The sequence below is a fragment of the Agelaius tricolor genome, unplaced genomic scaffold, assembly GCF_023055355.1.
Source record: "Agelaius tricolor isolate 1412-34295 unplaced genomic scaffold, bAgeTri1.0.p SCAF_4, whole genome shotgun sequence".
NCBI classification, from domain to species: Eukaryota; Metazoa; Chordata; class Aves; order Passeriformes; family Icteridae; genus Agelaius; species Agelaius tricolor.
In genome coordinates, this window is record NW_027269264.1 from 26,233,094 (window position 1) to 26,260,118 (window position 27,025).

A 27,025-nucleotide genomic window follows, 5' to 3' on the forward strand; every position below is an offset into this window, starting at 1 on the left:
CAATCGTGGCCTCCAATGGTTTCAGAGCAGTAGTTTTACAGAAGAGACCTCCTTTCTGCTGTTTAGTCAAAAATGGTTCTAAGCTTGCTTCTTTACCCTGCCACTGCCACTCACCCTCTAATGCTGCAGTGTTTCTCCAGTTCCTCAGTCCTGGTCCTCAGTTACCCTTTAAGCCAAGCCTAGCAGTTTTTACTGATGACTGCTGCTACACCTGATTTATTCTTTCTTTTAGCCAGGCAAAATCCCAGCCTGAGAATTTCTCCTGATTCAGATGAAAACAGCTTTCAATCAAGGGTTCTGCTAGCTCTCCTTGTCTAATGAGCTCCTCCTTCAAACCCTGCCTCCTGGGAACTGTCCACACTCTCTAGTCCCTTATCTTGTTTTTCTCCCTACTCAAAGGAGCCTCACATCCTGAGCCCTGACACCAGCCCTAGGGCTGAGCAGCCTGCCCTGCTCTCCTGGGCAGGGTGGGATCTGCTCTGGGCAAGTTCAATTTCCCAAAAGAAGAGGTGTTTGAGAAAGAGGAGATGCCCTTCATGTAGCCAGAGAGATTGCCTTTGCACTGTAGCCCACTGTAGCCCATGGTCCGCCTCACCTTGTGTTCCCCTGCTTGCTGGCACAAGGTAAATCTCAAGATATCAGGGAAGGACAGAACTTGCATGTGGTGGGGAAAATGGTATAAGAGTGGAAGAACAGCACACACAGCAATGCCCTAGATGTAGCTTTTCAGACTTTGGTCCTCAGGGTGTACATGGCTTCTTTTCTTCTGTCTCCTAATTTGGGAATTTCTGCTTTCTAGATTTAATTCTCAGTCTCTCTTCCTGAGCTGGTAATTGTGATTGAAAGGTAGAGGAACTGAAGAAAAGATACATTAAGCCACTCAGGAAGTCAGTGAAATTGGTCTAGAAGCAACACCTTCATGCAGTCATGTGAGGACCTGTTCCTTGTATTCATGTTTGGCTTCAGAAATTCCTTTGCTTTCTTAGCCACTGCAATTAGTAGGTGGAATTCAAACATGAGTAACAGGCTTCCAGTTTCTGTGTTGAGGACAGACCTGCTAGACTGATATTTTGTGCTGTGTGTCATGATGGCATCTCAATGCACTGGTCCTGTGCTGCTGGGAAATACCTGCCCTGCTTTTATAAAAAAACGCTTGGGTGCCAGAAGCAATGTGGCCAAATGTGTGTGGTGTGCTGCTTTTGCAAATCTCTGCAGAAGAGCTTTAAGAATTTCTGTATGGCATTCATTCCACTCTGCAATATGGTCATCACTGGCCCCCTTCCTGCCTCTGGCCCAGCCAGGCAATGAATCAATGTTTTCATTTCTCAGAAGTATGCTAACACCATGCTAAAGGCCACTGCCATCTTCTTGTGTAGTTCAGTCTTTGCCTAGGAAAACTGAGGTTACTCTCTGTACTTGGTGTTCTCACTCATTTCAAATTTGTGCAGATATATATGTATATATACACAAAGAAAATAAGTAGGAAGGGAAAATAATATTAAGTATCATTAATTTATATTTTTTTGATAACAAACAGATCAAGTTCTTTGACGCAAAGACAAGAAAAAGTGTATCTAACCTAAGTTGGTAGGTCTTCTGTGACAATGTACTTCACTTAAACTGTTTAATGTACAGTTTAGCATGGAAAAAAAAGGCTAAAACTCAGAAGAGCTTATGTTTTCCTTATGTTTTATGTGGGTTTTTTTTTTTTCAAATTGAAAAGGATTTACATTGATTTAAAGACATTTTTCTAGATTTTGCTTTGAAAACAAATCATGTCATAGAGCTTTGCCAAAATAAACTTGGCAGCTTACATTTTCTTTCCCTTTTTTTTTGAGTGTTGGCATGTAATGAATATTAATGGTGCATCACTTCCTGGTTTTTGGAATGATACTTTCTTCATGTAAATACTGCTTTTTGAAATACCAAAAGCCCGTGTACAGTTCAAGTCTTCAATTAAATTTAGATGAATTTATGAAGAATGTTGATTTTTTTAATTGTGAATGTGTTGAAAATTTGTATTAATTTTGTTGAAAATTTAGGGGAAGGCAATTTCATTAATTTGAATTCCGTAGCTACTTAGCACATCTTGTTCCTCTATGTTTGTGTTTAAACTCCTGAAGTTAAACTCCTTTTCTTTTCGAGGATTTCACAGCAGCAGGCACATTTTCACCAACCAAATAATAATAGTGAGAAGAAGTGAATCAGTCTGAATAAAGTGGAACTGACCTGAATTTGATCCTCAAACTGAAACTAACCACAACTGTTTGGGTTTTTTTTTAGAAATTACTATCACACACCTCTGCACCATCTGGCTTTTCCTAGGAGTTGAAACAGACTTATCAACATACTCTGTTTTTGTGTTGTGTCTGGCAGAACTGTTACCCAAAAACTCTGGAATTCTCACCAGAAGGGTGGTTTTTAAGCAATTTCCAGACTAGTTTCCACACCAAAGAGTATTAGGTGGTAAGCAGAATGGAGAAAAGAGCGTATGCTTATGATTGCATCTTGTTTTTTACCAATCACTAATTTGTGCTAGGCTAAATACTGCTTTTAATTACGAGCTGATGTAACTCTAACAAAAAATGAGAGAAAAGTCTCCCATTTGTCTCATTGTGACTTGAACTTTTCATCATGAAAATCTGGTGGCTATAATGAGGTGACATATGAATTTCTTAGAGCTGACTTTAGTCCTCTCTGTAGTGCATGCTTGTTTAATGTTATCACGTAGACCCCAAGGTCTACACAGAGGAACCCATTCCATCTGGTCTGTGCTTTTGTCCCACAGGACAAAAAAGTTGCAGTTAAGGGTGGTGATCTAACTCCTTCTGCACACAGACAGGCATTTACTGTGCACCTAATAATGCTATACATGTATGTGTAGGTAGATGACAGCAGGAAATGGCATTTCTGATGGTGAGGATGGCAGCAAGAGCTCATCAGAACTGCTGCTGAGTTGGTCTGGGGAGGAAGGGCACTAGGGAGCAGCTACAGCAATGTCTGCAAATAAAGAGTACCAGCCATTTATACCTGCTATGGTTACCACAGGTTTAAGCTTCCCTATGCAGCCTTCCTACCCTACAAGCATTAAAATGCTGAGAGCAGGATTTGTCCCCTCAGTGAGATAGTTAGGCTGATAGCTTTGTGCTTTACTCTCTTAGGCTGATAAATTTAAAGTGTACTAGAAACTATAATAATCCTCTCAATTTTATAGGTTGAGAGAGCGTAGGTAGTTACTGACACATTTTCCAGGTCACTATGTTTTCTCTTATTTCATAAAACAATGAAAAAACCTATGAAGGGCTTACTTGCCCTTCAGTGAAACAGGGGGAAACGTCTTATATTGATTGCAATGGGAAGAGACTCTGGGCCAGTGTTTTGCATACACCAAGCCATTTCACTTTCTACCAGCCTGGTCTGCTGGCCTGCTTTTTCCACAAATGTGCACAGTATGTATATGTATTTTCTGAAAAGCGTTTGCATATTACATGGTGACCAAAGTAACTTTTGTCCTCTGATTAACTGGAGGGTGCTATGACAGGAGTAAATACAGGGCTTAGCATGAGCACAGCATGTTCTCATAAGTATACATGCTGGATTAGAGCCTGCAGGCTGGACTTTGCATAGGGAGTGAGAACATTCCTCTTTCTGCCGACTACACTTTGCGCTTGTGTAGCAGCAGGATTACTGTAGCTGGTGTTGCACTTGGCGAGGTCTAACACCAGCATGACAGAAGGCAAATGAAGGAAATACTAAACATGGAAGGAATATTGTATTCCTCTGGATGAAGGTGGGAGAGAGCTTGTAAAAGAAGCTAGGAATGCACTTAATTCACTTAACTTTGTCTATGAGGATATGGGTTGATTTTTAGAGGTGCTGAACACTGACAAATCAAAATGGACAGTCAGGATTTGATAAATATAAGGTACCAATGAGCACAGGGTTTGCTTCTTATATTAAAATAAACTAGAAGATAAATGAGTTCAAATACAATATATACTGCCAAGTGGCAAAACTTGCTGTTACTTTAATGCAGCATATTAGAATACATTCTTTTGGATGGGGTAGCCTGATGGTTGCTGGGATATCTGTATAGCTGTTGTAATTTTTGGCTGAATGCGTGTGTCCAAATAGATAAGTTTTATTTAATAAAAAAGCTTATGTTCAATTAAGAAGAAAAAAAAGAAAAGAAATAAAAGAGAAAAAAAAGAAAAAAATGTTCTTCATTAGTTTGTTTACTTTTTCTGCAGAATTGTCAAAGTTTAGATATGCTGGGAGTACAATTTTCCTTATTCCAGATCTGAGATACAGGAACAGATTGTCAAAACCAAGTCATAACTCCCATTGCCTAATCTGTTTTAGATCTGTAGATAAATGACACTTTATTTTTATTTTTATTTTTATTTATTTTTATTTTTATTTGTAGATAAATGATACAGGGTCCAGAGATAATATTTTAACATGCATTTCAAGGTATAAATTCACCTATTAGTGAAGAAGAGAAATGGATAACATCCAAGTCAGACTGGTGACCACTCCTGTCACTATATGATACACAAAAGCAATGGAAAATATAAGCAAAACAACTATGATTTTTTTTCCTTTGGTCCAGTGTAGCATCTGAGTTCTCAATTGATTTCAAATAAATATATGCAATTGCTAAGCTATTATAAGTAAAGATATTAGAAGAAAAACTGATTCTGTATTTAAACGTAAAATGTCCTGTGTGTTTATATGAAGATGCCTTCCTAATTGCAAAACCAGGAGAGAGCACATTTATTTTTCAAAAACAGTTTGAAAGTCATTTGGCCCAATTCAGGTACAATAACTGTGATCTGTGCAAGACGGTAATATTAAGGAGTTCAAGAAGCATTTGGACAATACTCTCAGGTACATGGTGTGACTCTTGGGGGTGGTGCTGTGCAGGGCCAGAATTGGATTCCGTGATCCTTGTGGGGCATTCAGCATGTTCTCTGATTCTGTGACAAATTCGTAAGGTCAGAAGCAAGAAATGTAGCATCTCTTGACTACCTACTTTGGTGCTCAGGGGCACGTTACTGTTGCAGAAACTGTGGTAGCAGGCTAGCATGTCTTACCTAACACAGCAATAAATATGCAGGTGTAAAACAGGAGGCAATGGTATTTGTAGGACTGGTGACAAATATGAAAAGCATTGCAACACTGTGGTAAGCTTCATAGGCTTTGTTGTTCATCTTCCTGGAATTGTGCTTACAAATGTGTTTCTCCTTGCTTACTGCTTCTTTTGTTTTAAACAGATACAGGATTTTCAGACTGCCATCAGTTAAAAAAATAAGAAAGAAAGAGTTTCTGTTCTCCCTCCAACACTGCCCCCAACATAAAATTTATTCTAGTTTCATTGTCAGCAAATTACTTTATGTTGTCTCGGGTATCACTCAGGACTATTGCCTTAAACTGCAGCCACCTGATCTAATTAGTTTTATTTTTTGCACATGTCATCAACTGTTACACATAACATTATAAAAAGGAGGAGTGATAAGGAGAACAAAAGTTACTTAAGATCAACATCCTCAGAACTTCTGCAGGTATTGAAGGTCCTTTATACTTCCCAAAATTGAGCCCCAAATCAAACTGGATACTAAAACTTGGGAAGCATCGAGAAATAAATAATGAGGGTCACTGCCAATGATCTGGAATGCTTTCATTAGATAAAGCCTTTATCTCTAATTGTCTCACATATAATCTTTTTACACCCATTTAGTACAACCAATTTTAGTTTTCTAATTTTTTCTTTTTATGGAAAGTTGTTAAAAAGAGACATTGCTCACTTTTGCACGTGACAGGACATTAAAAGGAAGCAATGTCTTTTTCAAATTGATTGGCATTTCCTTTCTGTGACTCTAGAAATTAAATGAAGGTTGTAGGTCAGGAAGAGGAAAGCTGCATTGCTGCATATTCATTGCAAAGATACTGTTTCTTCCATTTAGAAATATGACTGGGTCTTTTGTCTTCTACACAAAAAGGGTCATAATCTGGGATATATTGTCTTTTGTTTCTCCTCACACTGCATCTGAAATCTAGAAATAAAGTAATGTTTTAGCATAGGTTATGGATTTCAAGTCAAGACTGAGCTTCTATGTATCTCCTCTGCCCACCCTGAGACAGACAGACAGAAGTCGCTGTGACAATTATGATGTACAGTGGTGAAGGTAGTTTCTGAGGATGAGTTTGTGTTACCTGCCATATGCTTTCAACAAAGACTTGCTGGCTGAGCAGATCCTAAGGATTGCGTCAGCCAGGGCCACATGTCATATGGAATATAACTCCTATCCTGTGAAAATTACTTTTGTTACTGTGAAGAATGTTTACACTCAAAGGTCTGCTGGCACACATGTTTCTCACTCTCCTAGCAGTTTGTGGATTTTAGAGTTAGTAAAATGCTTACTATGCATACACACATCAAGTCCTGTGCCTTTCATTAGTGTAGCACCCTTCCTCAGTCTGATGCTCAGTCTGATCTTACCAAACCTCCTAATTCTGAATGAGAGTGACATTTAGTCAAGATCAGATTTCTTTGATTTAAAAAAGAAAAAAAAAATTAAGTAATTCCACAGTCATTAACAACTCCCTTTTAAATGAAGTTATTTCACTGCTGAAAAAACACCTCTGTAGAGAAGATAGTTACCTCTGTGAGAAATTTACTCTCCAGCAATAAGGGAAATTAAAATTTCCAGCTCATGTGAAATTCCATGGGTTTTAAGTAAGACCTCCATGGAAGGTATCTTTAAAGGTCTTGTAGGAGAGACCTTCACCATCAGTGTTATGGTTTTCATTCGGCCTATGATCCTTTTCACAGCCACACTGTGTGTCCTCCAAGCTAGGTGGCGCAACCTGGTGAAAATGCAGCTGAAAGAAATGCCAGGTAGTGTGGCTTGCTCTTCTGGCAGTTTTGAAGATGTGTGTTTTTACGGGAACTCCAGAAATGGGAATTCTTACCTGATTTTTTTGTGTGTTGTTCTTAGTGCACACAATGATTTATTTAACGAATTGTGTGATATTTTTTCCTACCTGTATAGAATGCGAATATGAGTGTATGTAAAGAGTGATGGTGCAAGTATTTGTAGAATCAGGTGGTGTGGTTTGTTGATAGACATTAAGAAATAGTGGAGCAAACCATAAAAGACCTGGAAATATGGGGTTTTTTGCAAACCCTTACTTGTCTTGTACTTTGTTCTTGTTTGTTTGTTTGCTTATTCAGATATTTTAACACATAGCTGTATCATATAATTATTGTATTAAAGATAAATGTTGTTGTATATATGACTTGGCAGTAGATCTTTGATTTCACATGTTCACAGAATAAATTAAATCTCTCTTTGTGTACACTACAAACATGTTTTGCCTAACAAAGCATGTCCTATCTTATATGAGTTGGACATTGTATGTTATAAATCTGTGCAATTAAAATAGTGCTTTTAAATGTATGTTACAATCTTTAATGAGACATTAACTTGATGATCAAAATTATTTAAATTTTAAGGTTGTGTAGAGGGGAGGCCTGGGAGAATAACGATCTTCTGAATTCCTACATGGTACTGTAGGATGGAAACCAGCTTTGTACCAGTACATATATTAGGAAAACAACAACAACATCAACAACAAAAACAAAACAAAAGACCCTACCTTACTTGAAAAAAAAGGACAACCTGATAAAGGTTCTGCTTCAGATTACAAAAGCAAATAAATATATGTATGTTATATTGTATTTTATCTATTTCTGTTCTTTAGTATAGCTAAAGGACAACTTCCCATGAAATAGTGCATTCCTTTAGAATTGCAGATTTTCATAATTCTTTTAAACATTCCTATTGTAACCTACATCAAAAGGGCAGCTATGTTTCTTGTGTCTGACTATACATATGCATTATAAAAAAGTGAGTCTACTGTAATTACCAGTTTGCAGAGCGAATTCCTGCAGGGTTTGTACTCTCCCCATTAGTAAAAGAGATAAGTTGAAATGTATTAAAATTTCACTGTACAACTGGGAGTTTTTGTTCACAGTAAATGTGGTAATGTTTCTTCATTGCTTGACTGTTTGTGTTTAAATTTAGGCAGTGTGCCCAACAGGGACAAAATTATAGGATAAAGCTATGTATAAAAGAAAATCCTTCTGAGAAAACCAATAACATTTCTCCCTCCACTGCCTGCCCTCCTTCTTCCTCTTTTCTCTCTCTCTCTCTCTCTGGTTTTATTACATGTATGTATATATGTGTATATATATATTTATTTTTTTTTAATGTTCCATTCTGGCCAAAGAGACACATATTTCATACTTACTGGAATTCTTCTCTCTCCTAAATAAGGTGAAGGAATAGAATATACTTCAGCAAATATTCGTGAAAAAATATCCATTGCTTTGTTTTCAGGAAATACCAAAGAAGCAAAATTTAAAAGTTACATTAATAAAAGAAATGCATATTTAAGTAATTAATTACTTCATCTAATGAGGAGAACATTTTTTCACCTATTAGTCTGGCTTTTTGGGGGCAAGACAAAAAAATTGTGTGTTTTTTCTTATTATTATTTGCTTATAGTGTCAGGTTAGTGGCTAACAGGGTTGGTCACTGAAGGAACAGTGCAGGATTGACTATTTTATTAATGTAAATAAGAAGTTATTGCTTTAGGGTATAACTTAAGAACAAGATACATAGTATGGAGTTTTGACTTTGAAGAGAGAGAAAAGATTATTTTCTTTTTTGAATTATAATAAAATAATAAAATAACAAAATAATAAAATCTTTCATCATAATTATTTTATTTCACTTCTGTAAAACCCATATTTATCTTCAGTGGCTAAAATTCAGCACAGTGCAGTGTAAATCCACACAATTCTTTTTGTCAAATTGAAATCCCATCATTTAGAATCCAGAAAGCAATAACATCTGAGAAAGAAAAAAAATCCTGAAAGAAAAACCTTCCTGAAGAGCAGATTAGACAGTAAACAATTTATTTGTGATATTATTTAAGGAGAATTCCTGAATACATGGACAGAAAGAAATAGCTACTCCATGGGCCATGCTGCATTTTACTTGTTTAAATCAGATCTTGCTTATTCTTTAAATTAATAGAAAAAAGATGGAAAATAAAAAATCTAACAGATTTTGCTAACATAATTCTGTGTGTACATTTACATTTTTTTTATAAGGTTCCCTATTTACTTGTTAGAAGTGATATATTCACTTGTAATTTTTACTGGACAGACTAACTGAGATTGATCAAAACTAGTCTAGAGATTATGAGTTATCTGATCACCTTTAAGACTTTTAACATTCTCATCATCTTCTGATTGATTTGTGGAGAAACAATAGATGAATAATAGATATTAGGCTTAATAGATTTGTTATTTGATTTAATAGATTGAAGTAACTCCTTTTCAACCACTTAGTAATTACTGAAAAAATCCTCTTTTGTGGATTAATGACCCAATAGTCCACATAATGTTAAAAATTGTTGACAATTTCCTTCCATGTTCATGCTAGATCCACAGGTTCTATGTCTTTTTGAAGATACTAGAGGTAAAAAAAACCCAATTTTTTGAGCATATTTATTTTTAATTTTTACATCACAAGTTTTAAATTATTGGTTGACATACTTTATTCTGAAACGTCTCCTATAAGGCAGTAGAAGTTTGTTTTGAATGGCAAGGCTGATACCACACTATAAGAATATATATATAGATATATTTATATAATATTACTTTACAGTAATCTATATAAAATAATATATATACTTTATAGTATATATATTCTTATAATGAGAACATACTTTCTACAATTTAGTTGCCAGAAAGATCCACTTGTTTTCTGGAAAACTATCACCTGGACTTTTCATAGAATCATGGGCTGATGGAGAGGTTAGGGGTGGAAAGAATTTTTAAAGATCATCTAGTCCAACCCTCTGCCATGGGCAGGAACATCTTCAACCAGATCAGGTAGCTCAGAGCCCTGTCCAGGCTGACCTAGAATGTTCCCAGGGATGAGGCATCCACCACCTTTGTGGGCAACATGTGCCAGTGTTTCCCCACCCTCCTCAAAAAAAATTTCTTCCTTGTATGTAATCTAAACCTACCCTCTTTCAGTTTAAAGCTCTTCTCCTTGTCCTGTCACTACATGTCCCTGTTAAAAGTCCCTTTCCAGCCTTCTTCCAAGCCCCTTTAGGTAGTGGAAAGATGATATATGTACTCTCTGGAGCTTTCTCTTCCCCTGTCTGAACTATCCCAGTTCTCTCAATCTTTCCTCACAGGAGAGGCATTCCAGCCTTCTGATCATTGTAGTCCTTATTTGGCCTAGCTCCAACAGGTTCGTGTCCTTCCTTTGCTGAGGACTCCAGAGACAAATGCAGTACTCCAGGTGGGGTCTCACCAGGGCAGAGTAAATCACAGGTCCAGGGCAGGCCAGTAAAACTAGTGGAAGCAACTTGCCTCCTGTGGTCTCTAAAGGAGACAGTGAGTTGTGGTTACTTGAGATGAGTGCCTGGGTGTAGCTTGTGGTGTCATTCTCTAAAAGAGTCATGGTTAGAGAAGGGTTTCAGAAACATCCGTGCATGGTTACCTATCTGACACTGACTGCTGCCTTGGCAACACACGTGGCTGAACTCCAGTGACTGACAATGTTGGTTTCATAGCAGAAATCTGGTTTTCATCTATAAGAACAAATATCTGTATTTGCTAACAGGCTCTTGGGCAGAGGGAATCTCATTCTTAAATCAACTGTGTTTTTTCTTCAAATTTTAAGCAAAGAAGCTCTTGTCAGTCTTAATTTTTTCAGTGCAAATAACTTTGATGCCTGAGACGCTCAGGGTAGTTTTGCATGCTATAGAAACATAGGGTGATACTTACTGTAGTCTTTGTATAGGATCTGTAGGCAGCCCTGTGAGCTGAATGTCTAGAAGCAGCATAGAAGCTCTACAGACACTTCCTGAAAAATAAAACATATATTCAGAGTTATATTTCTCTAGAAAAGTCCAGGTAGCATTCCTTAACACTCAGGTTTCTACTTTTACGAGTGTCTGGGGTAGAAATGAAGAGCAGCTCCTAAATTAATGCAAGATTACAAACAATTTTTTTTCTTCTATTCTTATTCCCCATTCACTTAACCGCTCTTTCTCAAGAAGACTTGAAAACAGTTTTTAGCATGCTTAGAGACTAGGCTTTCTTTACTCCAGGAAAAGCTGTTTTATCCTATTAACAGCTTTCTCTCTTGTTAGCATGCTTCCCTTCCTATTATATTAGTAACTGTTTTCTTGAATGCTACAGAGAAATATAACAATATTATTTGAAACAATATTTCAAATTGTATTTACTGAAAATAAATACAAGTAAGAAACAATACTAATGTAATGTGATGTGAAATTGCTAATAAAATACTGCAATGCAGTGAATAACTCAGAAGGTATTTGAGTATCTCTAAATGGGAGAGAGATAAAAAATATAATAGCATTACATGAATGTTTCAGACCATTCAAATGCAAAGTTAATCCCCCCTTACTGTTTTTTGTTTTGGGCAAAGCATTGTTAGGCTAGTAGTATTGAAGTTAGTTGTGGTCATGTATCACTTACTGTCTCTAGGTGAGTCCTATTTATAAAATCATTCATTTCCTAATGATAAATCAAAGTGAACTTTTATTATAAAAAAATCTGTAACATTTTTGTGCCAACAGAAAAAATAATAATGCTGAATGTTTCTGCCTTACCTGCTTCATCATTCCTCACCATGTTGTGTGAGCAGCTTATTAGTCTTATCTCTGAAAAGGTATAATATTAGCATTACCCATTATTTTCAGATTGGGCAGTTGTAGGTTGAGTGGTTAAGTGCATCTATTGGAGTGACAGACCTGGGTCGCTATCGAGGCATTCCCCCTCTTCCAGTCCAGTGTTTTGGCACTTAGCTGAGTTTCAAAATTGTTATTTTTGTACCAGAATTGCATGATGGAGGAATAGTCATCCTGCATCATTCTGTCATCCTGCAGAGACTGAAATACTTCTGCGTATTTCTGCTACATTCTGGAGAAAGTGCAGCAAGCACTTCCACCCCAGTTTTTCCTGTTTCTTAGAAGTTAAAATGTAGGTGAGAAGGGGAATAATGAATCCCTTGTTTAATTTTGCTTGTGGGCTTTTTGCTTTACCTACCAAACTGTCTTTATCTCAACCCACCAATTTTTTTACTCCTCCTATTCTGATTTCTCTTCCCTATCCCACTGTGAGTGAAGTGAGCAAATGTCTGTGTGGGGCTTAGATTTCTTAGATAGCTGGGTTTAAACCAAAACAGTTCCCTATAATATTAGTCGCATTACAGGAAGGTGACATTGTGCATTTCCTAAATGTCAGTGTACAAATGATCCTCCTTTTGGCATTCATTTGAAAATAAATTGTATTCTGCCCTTGATTTGCCAGCTATTAAAAGTAGTGTAATTTCATTTGGATCTTTTTGCTATCTCTACAGCAGAATTTTTGCTGTGATCTTTTAAATAAGTACTTAATTGGCAGGAAAAAAATGTTTATTTGGATTCATAAAGTAGTAAAGGAGTGACAGATCTTATAGGAGCTTTTTAAAGAACATATATGTGCTCTAAAAAAGAAAAGAAAAAACTCCGAACCTAAAACAATAGTATGGTACATTCCTGTCATATAGACATTATCTTCTTAGCTTTATATCAAAGAAGCAGAATGAAAAAATTAATGGCATAGGAGACTTACTGTTAATAAAGTGTTGGAACATTTGAAGAACTTTTCTGTTGTCTTCTACTTCATAACTTATTCTGTCATGAGTCAACATACAGCAAAACAAGTGTGGATCTCTGTCTTACTCATTAACTTTGATTATTTTTGTGTGCCATCATGTCTCAAGATCATCTACTTTATTTAAAAGCTTAAAATTGTTCTTCTAATGACAGTGTTATTTACTTTCAATAAAATATTAATTGAAAATTATGTAATTTTTTATTTGCAATAGAGAGTAAAACTGTTTGACAATGGATAGAAAATGTTAATTTAACATGTTGTGTTTGGGTTTCTCTTAAGTTGAGACATAAGCTGCAAAAAGTGCTTTTTGCTTCTAACACTTCCCATAGTTTCATGCAAATATTTCATTCATTGGTATACAACACCCAAACTGTTATTAGTTTTAAAAACATAAATGAGACTATTTGCTCTGTCAATTAAATGTGGAAAGCTCTTGCCTGTATTACAAAAATACATAGAACTTGTGAATTGTCTTTATACAAAATCTTTACTGTACAAAATCTACATTTCAAGTATACACATGTGTATATGTGTGTGTTTAAAACCCATGGCATCTTTGCTAACTAACATATTTGTGTAGAGTGCATACTCACTTAGTCTTAAAGATTTTAATGCAGCTGCCAAGAACTGCACTTATGCACCAGTTTGCTTGTTTGCAAGTCTCACTAAAAAATTTCACAGGACTAAATTACCTTCAAGCCTGATGCTTCTGTGGCTGGTAACATTGGATTTAGATTAGGTAGCTCTGTGGTGTAAATGTACAGGAGATGCATTAGAAAGGTAGATGGAACATCAATGCAGAGAATGAGTATACTTCACTCCATTATGTATTCAGGTGCGCAGTGATACAGATGTAGAAAGAAGAAATTTTTAAATACCTTTTTGAAGGCATTTGAGAAAGGTGAGGCAAGGACACTAGGAATAAGACTCTTTAACCTTGCCACTGCATAGAAAGACGTAGTTGAGGCTTCAGTAAGATGCTATTCAACCTCACAGAACTCTTGAAGCCTCACTATGAGTTACATTACAAAGCTTTGTTGCAAAACTTACTCATCTCTCCAGAATGTTGGACCCTTTAAAATGGCCTCCATCTATTGTGATCAGTTGTGAGTAATCCAGAGAAGGAATCATATCTGTTCTTTACATGTTCTCCTTCTTCTCCCACAGTCGTTCCTTTCATGGCAGCTTATTGACTCTCATCTCTTGGAAGCTCTGCAGAATAGCCAGAAAGATTGATTTTTCCATTACTGCTGTAGGCTATTTCTATTAACATGTGAATAATAATTACTTTTTAGAAATAATAAAATCACCCAAACAATATTAAACTAATATCCTTGGTCTGGGAGAAACCCAGAGAAGTCAGATTTTTTAATAGCCATACAAACTTATGCATAGGTATACTGACATCATGCTTTAATATTAGGCAGACATCCTTTCTTTTTACATTATGATGCTCTTTACAGGAAGAGCATCTCAAAGAGAGCTGCAGGATATTTCTCAATGTCAATTTTAAAATTTTAGGATTTAGTCAACAGTATAAACTATTTTAAATTATTCTACTGAAGTCAAGGCCATTTCCTGCATAGGTCCTCAAGGACCCTGTAATTTTGATACAAATACAAGAAGCAATATGTTAGGAACTCAGTGAAAGATATGTACTCCTGCTAACTGCAGGCCATCAACACATTGACATGGTAAAATATAACAGCATGTATGTTTCAAGGAGATGTATGTAGGAAAACATGTTTTGTTAGGTACTTAAGGTGTTAACCTGCAGGTTGTCAATCTAAATACATGATTGCTCATCAGCTAATACACAGGAGACTGTGTGTTCTGATTTTAGTATTCCTTTCACTATTCACTGGTTTCTTTGTGGCTTTCTTGGGGAAGCTCCTGAGGAAAATCTCAGTCAGGGAAAATTTCTGTTTCTTTTCCTAGAAAATAGTGTAGTATGTAAAGTCCTATTGCGTAAACATTTTTATCAAAATCTTGAGAAGGCAGAATTACAGTGCATGACTTGTGGAATGCCTAGCTAAACTCTTTCAGAAGCATTTTCTGGCAAAATTCTAACATTGGTACACCCTTGGATTTTTATACCTACACTTTACCAGGTTAGAACAATGATTGCAATATTCAGCTGCTACATTGAAGATCTTTTTATCATCCCCACCTCCCACCCCATCCCTTTAAAACTGAGCAGTTCCAAATGTCCAATTACAGTTACACCAACCCACTCAGCTACCTACAGGAACACCAGCTACTGTACCTTAAAATCCTGCTGCTGAGGAATGGAGGTCTGCATACAAACTTTGGGTTCTTATGTTAATCTATGCCACATTCACCTTCAGCTGCCCTTCTGGCCTTCCTGAGCCTGTTGCACAAGCTGTCAGTGACTTGTATTCCCAAGTTAAGTAGTATTGAAAAACAGGTGAAAATACTGTTCATAATGGTGGTGCATATGTTTGTAAGGCTCAGTGAGTTTGCTAGTTTCATTGTGAAGGTCATAAAGCACAATAATTTCTTTCATGTTAATGAATGTTAGCGTTCTGATGCCATGTATATGATCACACACTGTTTTTGGCATCTTGAATCTTCCTATCACTGAGTTCCATTGGCTTCATGTTGGGTATTGTAGAGATCTCAGGTAGTTACAGTAATTCTGAATTAACTAAGCAAAGTGAAAAAATAATCTCTGAAATAAAGAAAAAAACTCTATTGGAGAGTTTCAGTAGTCTCTACTACTACAGAATGGCTCCAAATTTATGTCACATCTGCCCTGGCAACAATTAATGCCATTGTGTCTAGTTGTTGTTTAGGGAATGTGGGCATCAGGCTAACAAAATAATTTTCCCAAGATCATGCCAGAACATGAGTTACAATTAGTATTTCTGGTCCTAGATGAGCATCTTCCAGCTTGAGGGGTAATCCTTATCATTCAGAGGTATGCATGGGATTCTCTGTAGTGGAATGGGAAACTACTGAAACCAAATTACGTCCTGGCATCAATGTACACCCTTGGCAGAAAAAGCAGCCAAGTAAGGCCAGGCTGAATATTTTGGCCATGCTAATTATGTTTTGATTTTTTCATACCAATTGGTATGAATTTATAAAAATGCATAGCTCTTTTTGAAGACTTTCTAATTTATTTATTTATTGGAGGAAATAGCTAATATTTTCATGTTTCTAAAAAATGTCGGTGAATATTTTCAGCAATATGTATAAAAGACAGAAATCATACCAATTAATTAGTTCAACACTTTACATCATCAATACTCTCTTTAATTCAGAAAAGAGGAAAAGAAACATGTAACCTCTAAACTTCCCCCCCAGCCCCCCCCCCCCCCCCCCCCCACAAGTTTATAATCTATAGTGGCTAAATGGGTAATTTTTGAATGGGTGTAATGAAACTTACTCTTAAGCTTCAACACTGTATTTCAGGTCCAAGCTGAATCAAATTTTTACAGGCAACCTGTTGACCTCTAGGCCAAAAGTGGATAGGGTTGTAATGGAAATGCTGATGAGCCTTAATAAAGCAACTCTTCCAAATGTCAGAGTTTGATCTAGTACGTGTACTGCACTATATTACACCTTTTACATGTACTGCAAATGACACATGAAGAAATCAAAATATCATCAAATACAAACAATGTATGTCATATTGGTGCAGAGATCTGAAAAAAAGTGGTGAATGTGAGAAAATTTTCTATGGTAAAATAAAAATATCATTTTGAAAGACCTCCTTCTTGCAGTACAATTAATTACTGAGTTCATTAATTAATGAACATATTAGCAAAAGAACACCATTACTGACCAGTGTAGTCTTGATATATTACCAGGTCAATACACTATTGAACATGAAACAGGACCTTCCAGGAGATTTTTTTCCTCATAACCCACAAACACATATATTATTCCTGCATGGTCAGCACTTCTTTGGTACCCTTATATTTCGTGTTACTAATTCTTTTAATCACGCATCCATAGAGCAATGTTTTATAACCTGGCTAATGAGTAATTGGACAGGTGACATTGGGACTGAGGCCCTGAAGTGTCAGGCATAATAGAGCAGGATTTTTTTCCCTCACTAGGTTTTTGAGAGTAAAAGGTTGTAAAGGAGCAGGCAGGATAAGAGGAATAAAGGACTCTTTTAACAGAAATTTGTCAGAGAAATACAGATATTAAATGTATCCATGAACTATAAATGTCTTTACATTTCTTCTGATGCAGATAAATAAGTGAAGGGATCAAACATTTAAAATAGTTCTGAGGCTTTTTCATTTTCAGCAGCCAAGGAGCTTAGCCAGGCCAAGCTAATGCTGAATGTAATTTATTTAAAGTCACTACAGTTAAGATAATATTTTTTTATGGAAAATATGTGTATTAATTCTTCGTAAAAGGCAAGAGTCTTCATAATTCTTTGGTTTCTCTGTGTCAATGCTTACCAAGCACCCTTCCCCCACCTTAGCCCCCAAGTAATCATTGATTGCATCTAATTCTATAGAGATACCTTTTCCTGGCAGCTCTGGTAGTTACAGTAGATTGTTAATCTGTGAATGATCAGAATAGGCCTTTCTGTCTCAGAAATCTCCATGCAAATTACATCTAAATGCATGCCATAAATTTATCAGTAGCAGTTTGAAGTGCACAGGTCATCTTCTACACTATTTAAAAACATATGTCTGTTACATTAGAAAGAGTCTCATTCAATTTATATTCACTTTTCTGTGGCTGTAGCTAGCCCTTGTCAAAGTAAACCTTGTGTAATTTTTGAAATAATTCTAAAAAGGAAGATGAGAAAGTCTGTTATTAAGGAAAGTGTATTATTAAGCAAATTTGAGATCTCTGCATGGGACTGGAGTTTCACTATTCCTACTTTAAAACAGAGAAATGCATGTTTAACAAATGAGGAGTTTTAAGAGGTAAAAGGCTATTCCTAAATATTGCAAAAGTGAGAGATGTAAAGGCAAGTTACAGGATGTTTTTTGAACCAGTCCTATTCTTGTACCTTGATCAGTTTATTGTTTTGGGAACACATAAAATCCACAACTTCTTTTTTCAGAGTTATGTGTTAGCCTATTTGGTGAGCCCAAAAAGGAAATTCAAAAATAACCTTTGGATTCCATGAAGGAAGGGGAGATATATTTGTAGTTTTCCTTTCCATATGTTTTTGCTTCCTAATTTTTATCTGGATTTGAAACTGGTATGCTGCTATGGTAAGACGACCCTAGTTACTTTCTTTCCTTATGAAGTCAATGCAAAACCAGGATATTTATGGAACTCCTACACCATCCTCATGCTACCAACTTTTTTTTTTTTCCTAAAGAAAATAGAGGAAATTTTTAAAATATTTCATGAATTTATTCATCTCCATGGGACCTACTGACATATGTTCTTGAAAGAAAATTAATTTCTACTTAAAGTAGGAGCTAGGCTTTGAATCTTAGAAGGCTGGGGTTTTCTGTGTAGCTCATATCATTCTAACTATCACAACAAATTTTTACATGCAGGAAGAAATACATTAACATGTGTCTTCTGTTTCTTTTTCCAGGCCATCCGCTGTACACTGGTAAATTGCACATGTGAATGTTTTCAGCCAGGGAAGATTAACCTGAGAACCTGCGATCAGTGTAAACATGGCTGGGTGGCACATGGTAAGAAATATCTGTTCTGGGCTTGTTTTTTCAATTCTTTCCATCCTTACCAGTATCTTTAAATAATAATAACTGGATTGATACATACAATAGTGGTACCTATTTGTCTACATATGCATGTGTGCACAATCTGTGTTTGTCCTTATGTATGCATGCACATGCTTTTTTTAGAGCAATTTGTAGGATGTAAAAGTAAGAGTCTGTTATTCTGGCAACAGCTTCAAGTGCCACTTTCAAAAGCTTGTGTACAATTCAAAATAATATTCTAGCCTCCAGAAAATAATGTATTTCCTGCAGGGCTTAACAGAAAGGCAAAAGGTTTACAGTACGGTTGCACAGCAGAGTTTGTATTGCAAAGAAGCATCAGCCAAGAAGTCATGGGGCCAAATGGAAATTTAAATTTACCAGTGTCAAACATTCAGATCTCACATGTTCAGAGTGTATCCCATATCGCAAAGAAAATCTGCATATGTGATTTGTGAGCTAAACCTCTCTTCCCATGTTTAAGTATTGTAATAAAGATAGGAAGGATTAGAACTCCCAGATCAGGCATGAAAGGCACAATAGGCATAAAAATTCACAGAAGGACCTTCAATTTTATTTATCCTTTTCTACTTAATGTTCTTGGAAGGGTTTTTTTCTTGATAGTTATTATTAAATTAGCGTGAGAGAGCAGGAGAGAGCTATATACACCATTAGAAAGCAAATAAGAAGGATACCTAAAGTGATTTAATAAAAGAAAAATAGGGAGGGTTTGGGGGTGGGAGAAAGAAAGATTACTATATGTGTGGTAGAAATTGCTGTTGAAGTTTTCTTCTCATGATCTAGAATATTGGTACCTAAGCAAGCACAGCTCTCATCCCCCATTTCTGCCAGACATTTGGGGGGTTATATTATGTGAATTTGATTTTATTTTGATGAGAACTTTGGTGAAAGGTTAGTACTTTCCGCCTAAGATAAATTTGATCTCTATTTATTTAGTTATGTCTGTTTTGTGCTGGAGTATGCTGACATATGGTAAGTATGAACGCTGAAAAAATGCAACAGCATAGATTGACAGAGAAGTTTTTATTCACATGTATGGAAAGAAAAACAGGTATACAGGTACCATGGAGTCCCGTGTCACTGCCGAACATTGCTTCCAGACTGCCTAGAAATGCCCTAGCACCACTCATCTGGTAGCTGGTTACAAGTTTATTGTATACGTGATTATCTAGGGACATAGTATATCTTTGTTACTCTTATTTCCCAGAAAAGGATATTCAGTCACTGTATAACCAGATTCACCTTTCTTAGAAGAATCACTAAACCTCACAAAATTTGTATGGCTCAGGCACTCTTCAGGTTTTGTGTAGAACCAGCATCTGAGGTTTTGATGATTGGAAAATAGGGAAGCACTGTCTAGGTATTTTCCAGGGTGTCCTCCTGATAAGCAATAGAAACTGAGAGTCTAGCACTTAGATCCTGGCTCATGGCCATCCTGAATTTTCTTTTTAAGGAGTACATTTTGGAAGAGTTTGGAAGAGAATAATCAGATTTTCCTCCCTGTGACATGATTCTTCTCTGTGAAATGATTGAATTCAAAATCAGAATATTATGACAGTGATCTGAGATTACCTCTGTGCATATAATTGAAATGTCCCTGTTTTACAAATCCAGAAAGTTGAAAGCGGAACATAATGATTTGGAATACAGCACCTGCTCCATACCTAAATGCTTAAAATTCCAAAGAGAAAAACTTTAAACAGCTATGCATTATAAGGAAGTGTTTATTTTGCTATTGTGCCAAGTGAATAATGCTCTTCTTTTTATTTTTCTTTTTTTCCGTTTTTTTTTTTTTTTAGCGCACTTTGTGTACAATCATCTGGAGTACTTACATTTTATGGCAGAGTGAGACAAGTCAGATATATGTTTCACATCCATCAAGCATGGTCTTGTAAATTATTTTCTGGAGACAATTATGTAACTACTTCAATTCTTGATCTTAGCTGTTTTTGAGGATTATGAGGGCAGCATTCAGGAGACAGATCAATTCACTGCACTCTAGCACCTGGATTTCAAAATGACTAAAATCAAGTTGCAGCTCGGAAGTCCTTTACTTTAAAAATGTTAGCACAGTACTTTTAGAAGTTGTTTCTTGAGTGCAAAGAATATTTCCTGCTGCTTTAATTAAAGGGTTTCCATATAATTTTTATTAATGAATTCCAGCTCAGCTCCTTGACACATGATGTAGTGCTTTACTGAATGTAATTATCAAAGAATAGGTGTTTCCAAGAGGAAGTACTGTGCTTGTTCAGTTCTGATAACCTAGAATCATAATTAATTGTATAGCTCAAAAAAATAGCTTAGAACTGCATTCTACTCATGCTGTACTTGACTAATCTGTGTGGAGTTAATTCATTTTAATAGCTGCCATTTAAAACTTTGGAATTCTTAGAGGGAAGAGGAAAGGGCATACAACCACCACTGTACTATTGCACTTAGCAGCTGCTGGCCTGTTTTTTCTCTCCTGCTTCCATTGTCTTTCTCACATTTTCCCTCACTCAAATAAGCTGCACACATCTTGAAAGAAAAGGTTTCCTACAAGTTCAGATACACCTGTCTGGAGTTGCCAAACCTAGAATTGCAATTAAATGAACAATATTACATTGGAAAGTACTTTTGTGGCCGTCAAATGTTGCAGTTGTTGAAAGTTCAGCTTACCAAGTTTTGACTCCTGTACTACAGTAGCAATCCTACCATCAGTGTTTTTAACACCAAAGCCAAAACTGCACAGAGCTTTACAGCATTATCAAATACTGCTGTGCATCGTGGAGAGTGGGTTAGTCCTAGGATGAATCTCTGAGTATTTTCAGAGATTTGGGTGACTAGACTGTTTTCATTTGCTTTCAGCTAAAGTGAAAACAGTGTTTTCACACAGTGTTTCACACATAAAGTGTTTTCAGCTGTCTTTCATTGTCAGGTTGGGTGGGGATTTATTTTCTGACCCAAAAATTAACTGTTTTAAATTAGATAAGCCATTTCTTAAACTTTAAGAAGTCAAACAGATAAGTGTGTGACTTCTTTTCTTTTATAATGGTAAAGATAGTTTGTATAGTCCATATGGAAAATAAAATCTCATTAAAATCTTAATAGTCATTTTTTAATGCAGGCAATTGGTATTTTGTGGCTTTTAAATAATATGGTACTTACGTGACTACAAAAAATAATACTCAAGTTCTTAATTTGTTCTCCTGCTATTTTTTTGTATTAAAAGAAGCATACTATCCTGTGAAGATAATTATGGCATTTTACCCTCTTTAGCACAAAACCTTATTGGAAACTTTATTGGAAATAATGAAAAAGCCCCACTCTATTTGCCATGTATTTCCTCTAGCTGAAGTATCTTAGCCTATGAGGAAAGAAATTAAGTAATTCAGCAGTAAAAAGACATTAATTTCATTGACTTTGCATTTTGTCTTTTGTATTTGTGATTCATGTCAGAATAACAATTACCATACTGCTAGCAGGAACATACTTATTATATCTTGTCCAGCAGATCAAAAGACCCAATATAGTATTAATCAAGTACAATCTTACCTACTCTCATAACTGTTTTGCTCCAAAAAAATATGTTAAGGTGGCATAAGTTATAGTGGACTAAAGCTATTATTTCTGATATTCATTCTACTTATTTTAGTTTCAATACCCCCACAAAAAACCCAAACAAACAAAACAAAGCAAAACAACCCCTCAGAGTATAATAATATTGCTAAGTTTGTGTGAAATCATTGTCTTCTTGTTTCAGATACAATCAGAAAATTAGAAATGACAAGTTTTTTTCTTACCCTGAAATGGGTCACTGGTAAATCTCAGAGATCAACAGCATGTGTCTGGTATACTGTGCATACTTGGACCAACTGAATTTTACACTAATCAATCTACTCTAGGAAACTAAGCATCCTCTAAATATTTTTGCTCTCCCCCTTCTTTCTTTCTTTCTTTTTTTTTTCCCCTCATAGAAAAATGTAGTCCTTAGTCTTCTAATGGTCTTGGATGTCTTTTCATTTGCATCATGCCAATCAGCTCAGTTCAGGGCTCAGCTATTAATTCAAGTGAAGTTTAACACCCTTCTAAGGTATGGTGAGGCCACATACAGTCCCAAATAAGATTTGGTCAGATGTTCTCTCTGGTAACTTTGAGATTAAGTTCTGTTAGGTTGTAATAAAAAAAAAAAAAAAAAAAAAAAGATGAAATAACATTAACTAGTAGATTTTGGCACATAGGGCCCATCCATTATTTTTCTGATTAAAGCTGCCATACAGTGAAGAGTAGTAGTCAGAGACTTGCCATGTGAGTTACAATTTCACCTTGTAAAGGGATTTTTCTGGTGCTATGCTAGTATTTATATAAAGCAGGTGCTAGCTTGCTGTTAATGAGACTAAGAATGGAAACAACCTCCACTAGAAAATGGAGAATGTCGTAAAGTCAGATGCATTACATGACTGTGACTACTTCATTTAGAATGGTTGAGTTTTCTGAATTTCTGCATGTTAGATCATGAAATTGTCAGTTAAAAGGAACCTGAAATGAAAACAGAAGGAAGGATAGGTGGAAATAAATAAAGAAAAGAAACAGAAGAATGCTGTGGAAATTTTAGAAATCACATCTCTCCCTCACCCTGAAGTTTTGACTTGATTTGGGACTTGATCTAGGAAGAAGGTTTAGAATTTAAATGTGAGTTGCACAGGAATGAGATGGGAATGAGTGCTATGTTGAAATTAAATTAATCTGAATTCCTAAATTTGTATCAGTCCAAAGATATTAAGTGAAAGAAAGGTTTGCAAAGTCAAAGATCATCTCTAACAAAGTAAAACAAAATGAAAACATGTCACTCTCTAAAAGCTGGCAGAACTGCCGTGTTGTTCTTTACTTAAAAATGGAGATTTTTAAGCAAAGAGTAAAATTTTAAAAAGCAGGGTGGGGGGAAGGAAATAAGAGAGAAATGTAATTATAGTTGACTAGTAAAATAATTGGGTCATATCTGCATCATCTCGTAGGATATAAAAAAATTGTCACCATTTATGATATCAAATACAGTTGTTTCCTTCTATAAATTTTATTTAATTATTTTAAATTACTTGAGAAAATGAATTTTAATAGTTATTTTTAGATTATTAACAAATTTATTTTTAGATTTTTAACAAATCTAAAAAAAGTTATTTTTACCAAGGTAATTCTCTGCAGCTCATTGATAATGAAAGCTAGCCTTTCATGACTTTTAAAGTAAAACTGTTTTAGATGTAATCTGGATTTTCCTGTCTTTTACTTACAAGATCATTTTAATCCACGTGTTATAACTCTTTTGACCCTGAAGGTGGAGGCATAATTTTCATTACTGAGTTGCTTCCAGGAACCTTACAAGATTAACCTTTATTACTGGTAAATACTTTCTAAAGTGCCCCCCTTCTGCCTATGCAATTCCTTTATGCTTCCCTTCAGCAGGACTTTCCAAAGCAGCCAATGCAGCACAGAGAAAATACACTCTGTTATCTGGTGGGCACTCTGACCCAGTATGTGGTTTTAAATCCTGTCACATTGATAGGAATGATGGGACATAGTGTTTGCTTTGTGTTACTCTGGTATCACCCTTAGTGTTGATCAAGCTGAGGTGAAACCAAATCCAAATATTAGGGCATCCAAGATAAATAATATTGTTTCAAAAGTTTATGAGACAGAAGTGACAGAAAAGAAATAATGCTTACCTGCCTCAAGAGCAAATAAGAAGCCTTCCTTTTTCATCCTTCTATTTAGCTGTTACTTACATAACCATGTGGTCAAGAGTTTAATGCTCATGCAAATTTGACACCCTCAGGTGTCAAGTAATCTTTTCCTGAGGGAAAGCACAGGCTCTACTCTACATTTGCTCACACTTGCACCTCCTTGCATTTCCCCAGGAATCTGTTCAGTTTAAAATACTTTTTTCTTCTTCCCTGCCACCCCCAGGACATCTTAACTCAGTCAGGAAGAAGTTAGACCTTTCCGCTTTTACCAACTTCATTGGCTTACATTCCTAGGTTTGAGTAAGCCCATGTCTTTTGGACATGGCCAGGTGAGATTATAGCTGACCAGGCACTAAGCATTCAGCTAAGGACTGAGTGTCTGCTAAGCTCTAAACAGGCCATGACCCATTCTGAAGCACAGTGCCTGTTTCTGCTGGGTTGCCCTATATTCACAACTAAAAGTGAAATCTTTTCTCACTGTGAACATTTTATATTCTGAAAAACTTTTAAATTGAATCAGATACTAATTGGCAACTCTGAAATACATTTATAAAATTATTGTTGCCTTTGTAAAACTATAAAATGCCCACAGACATTTAGACTAAAAGTATTTCAAAACTGCAAGATATTCTTATTTGGGTGCCCATCATTATTGAATTTACAGTTTACAGAGAAGGCTTATTTTCACTTAATACACCCAATACCATAGGACAAAATTCTGGGAGATGTCTCAGGTGATGATGTTTTACCCTTTCTTCTTAAGGAGAGAATCCAGAAGGAAACAAATAGACTTGCTATGTGTAAGATAGAAAAAAGGCTAAAACAATGATTTAAAATTAGCACCTGGAATTCTTCTTTCCAGTTGCAGTAGCAGCTGCCTTTTGGAAGTTAGTTAGTGAAATCCATGATTTTGAGCCCCTTAAGTGTGATGATAACAAGTTTGCCACATGGTGAAGCTTCAGATGGGAGCAAAAGAGTGTCTGGTGATTGCTGTCTGATTCCCAAATGAGCAGGATAAATTCTGTGAGACATGGGAGTTCAAATCACCAACAGATTTGTGGGGAAGCAGTGGTGGGCTTCTGCAACATGCATCCAGTCCAGGATGTTTGGGTGACAGTACCTGCTTACTTGTCTCTTTCAACACCTATGCTGCTGCACATGAATTGCTGTGATGTGCTAACCACTTTATCATTTTATTACATCATAAATTTTTATATCTTCTTAACGATCCTACAAGAAGCTTAATTGTTTATAGGAACATCCTAATTAACTAGAGTTCACTAGGTTAAGCAGAACACAAATTGAAACAGCTCTAAATGAAACAAACCCTACTACTTCATTCCATACAACTTCATAAGGTTAAAATGTGATTTGACTGCAAGAATAAAAAATTCATACTGCTTTCAGATGTTTAAGTGATAATACCGTGGGTAACTTTACCTCAGCTTTCCCTTTTGCAAATGTGAAATTGAAAGGAAAAATTTTTTTTTCCTACTAGGAGGAATTTTATTTTGAGCTATAGCATTATGAGGACACTTGCCCCAGTTTTATTTAGCAGACAATAGTGTTACTCAATTATCCCATTTCTATCTGGATTTTAGAAAGAGAACAGATTATACAAGAAATGTACAGGTGAGTCTCTGAAACTTTTCTAATTCTATCCTAATTGATTACAGTAAATTTTTCTGAAGTATATTTAACAGGAACTTTGTGAAATGGCAGAGTACATGAATTGGAATGGGTAAGACTGATGTATGTGAATGGTAGAACTAGTTTTAAGAACCAGTCTTCCCAGGGTGTGAACACCTTCAGCTGTTAGCAACCTTAAGACAGCAGATTTTCCTGAAAAACTGAGGTGGTTTAGCACATGTGGGAGAGCATTTCATACGCTTTTACCAGAGCTACCCCCTAAACTGAAACACCACCATGGTGTTGGCTTGCCTTTGTGAAATACATCTATGACATGATTCAAACAGAATGATATTAACGGGTGGGCAGTGCCTATTGCATTTTCATCACAGTTTTCAAGGCTGCATAGAAGATGGAATAGGTTGTCTGAGAAGAGGTGGAATTTCCCCTCCCCCTTCCTCAGGTTTAAATATAAAAGACAAATCTTGGCAGAACCAACTAATCTAAGGCCCTGCTTTCATTAGAAGGCTGCACCAGACAATCTGTAGAAATCCCTTCCCACTTAGAATTTCTGCAAAACTGTGAATCACAATTAATGGAATCTTAGGATTAAGATGGAAATCCTCCAAATACAGACCACAGTCCAGGACTCCCAAATGTGCTTATGTCTTACTGTGTATAATATGTCAACCAAATGATGTTACGATGATTAAGATACATATTAAACCCCATCTTACCATAATTAAGAGACAGAATAGTTTTAAGAAGGTGTTAATGGTTGATAGGAAGGGTACATTTAGCTTTGGAGTCAAGAGACTGGAAAGTTCAAAGTTGAATGATTAATCAAAGTAATAGAAAGAGATTACTTAGCATCTTCCATTACAGATTATAGATTTCAACAATGACATCATTAATCTATGTTTCAAGGAGCAGCAAAAGTGAACTGTCTAAGCCAGCAGTCAAAGGCAATGAGAGCACTGGCCATGCCTGCACCATGAGCACAATTCCTTAAAGTCTGACCATGATGGACTGAATGAGAAGCTGGTAATTGTGTCCATTGACAATCTCAGGCATGGCAAAGGATTATAGTCAGGTCAAGGGTCCATCTACAGGCTTCAATCAGGAGCAAAAGAAGTAAGTGCCAAAGGTGGGATAGAAGACCAGGCTGTAACATGAATGTGAGGATAATCTAGAAGACAGGACTA

The 27,025-nt window shown here is 36.1% G+C and overlaps 1 protein-coding gene across 2 annotated transcripts in view; it reads left to right on the top strand.

The window, feature by feature from the left end:
• Positions 1-27,025, top strand: part of BNC2 (basonuclin zinc finger protein 2) — a 230,037-nt gene that overhangs the window by 99,136 nt on the left and 103,876 nt on the right. The window contains exons 4-6 of one of the 2 annotated variants that reach the window (XM_071424954.1): positions 5,419-5,455; positions 7,083-7,093; positions 18,327-18,429. In XM_071424954.1, coding sequence (XP_071281055.1) covers positions 5,419-5,455; positions 7,083-7,093; positions 18,327-18,429 — 151 coding nt within the window. The remainder of the gene's footprint in view (positions 1-5,418; positions 5,456-7,082; positions 7,094-18,326; positions 18,430-27,025) is intronic. The other variant, XM_071424952.1, reaches the window with a different exon arrangement.